This window comes from Eimeria tenella, genomic scaffold (assembly GCF_000499545.2).
Source record: "Eimeria tenella Houghton genomic scaffold, Eth_scaff3548, whole genome shotgun sequence".
Classification (NCBI taxonomy): Eukaryota; Apicomplexa; class Conoidasida; order Eucoccidiorida; family Eimeriidae; genus Eimeria; species Eimeria tenella.
Window position 1 is genome coordinate 1 of NW_013544495.1, and position 1163 is coordinate 1163.

At 64.8% G+C, this 1163-nt stretch overlaps 1 protein-coding gene across 1 annotated transcript; it reads right to left on the reverse strand.

Annotated features, from left to right (window-relative positions):
- Positions 1 to 34: 34 nt before the first annotated feature.
- On the reverse strand, positions 35 to 1065 carry ETH_00037020 (uncharacterized protein; the record flags this gene model as incomplete). Its single annotated transcript, XM_013379559.1, has 2 exons — positions 35 to 560; positions 743 to 1065. Coding segments are annotated over 2 exons (849 nt in total), but the record flags the coding sequence as incomplete, so codon positions are not given.
- Between the last annotated feature and the right edge of the window lie 98 nt (positions 1066 to 1163).

Genomic DNA, 1163 nt, shown 5'->3' on the forward strand with positions numbered 1-1163 from the left:
CTGCTGTGGAGGCGCCTGCAGCCGCCCCTGCAGCTGCTGCTGCGGCCACCGCAGGCGCCCGCTGGAAGTGCCACGGCTCAAACAGAGCAGCAGCAAGCACTTGCTGCAGCACAGGGCAGCACAAAGTCTCCACCCTCGAGCCCTCCCCAAAGAACTGCAGCAGCAAAGGAATTCTCAAGTAAGGAGCTGTGAGGAACTGCAGCAGCAGCTCTGCGTCTGCTGCTGGCAGGCGGCCCCCGAAGGAAGGCAGACACTTGAGGTGCAGCACGTCGTCTTCGGAGAGAGACACTTCGTTGGAAGACGCAGCAGCAGCAGCAGCTGCTGCTGCTGCTGGCAGCAAACCCTGAAGCAGGTTGCTCGGGTCTGCCAGCGAGAAGCGGCCGCGCCGGCTCTCCGCCCCAGAAAACCAATCCGAGAAGAGCCGCTGCAGCGCTCCTCGGTGCTTCTTTTTTGTCTCTTTGCTGCTGCTGCTGCTGCTGCTGCTCGGGGGAGACACATCCAGCTGCACGCCGAAGGCCGAGACGCTGAGGTGCAGCACCCCGCTCTTGTCCTCTTCCACGCTGCAGCAGACACACATGCACAGCGCTTTCTGCTTGGCTGCTGCTGCTGCTGCTATTGCTGCTGCTGCTGTTGTTGCTGCTTGTCCTGCTGTTGCTGCTGCTGCTGCTCCCGCGGAGCAGCAGCAGCAGCAGGGGGGAGAAGGGGGCAGCAGCAGCAGCAGCAGCAGCAAAGAGACGCTCACCCCCACTGCAGCGCAGCATCTGAAGAGAGCCAGCGGCGCAGGGGGGGCAGACGGTCAGCAGCAGAGTCGCTGGTGAGGGCCTTGGCGTAGCAGCAAATGTCGCGGAAGCAGCGCAGCTCGGGCAGCAGCTCGAGCAGCTGCTGCTGCTGCCCCGTGAACAGCCGCTCCCCCTGCGGACTCCCCCGCGGGAAGGCCAATCGCAGACACAAAGAGTCAAGAAAAAGGCGATCTCCAGTTTCTAAGAGGGGCCTCCCGCGGCCCCAGTGCAGCAGCAGCCGCCCCCGCCCAGCAGCCACAGCAGCAGCCTCCAGGTAGTCCAGGATCTGCAGCAGCAGCAGCAGCAGCACAGCAGCAGCAGCAGCGGCACCGGCGGGGCGATGGCAGCAGGCGGGGCAGCCGAAAGACTGCGGGGAGATGGGAG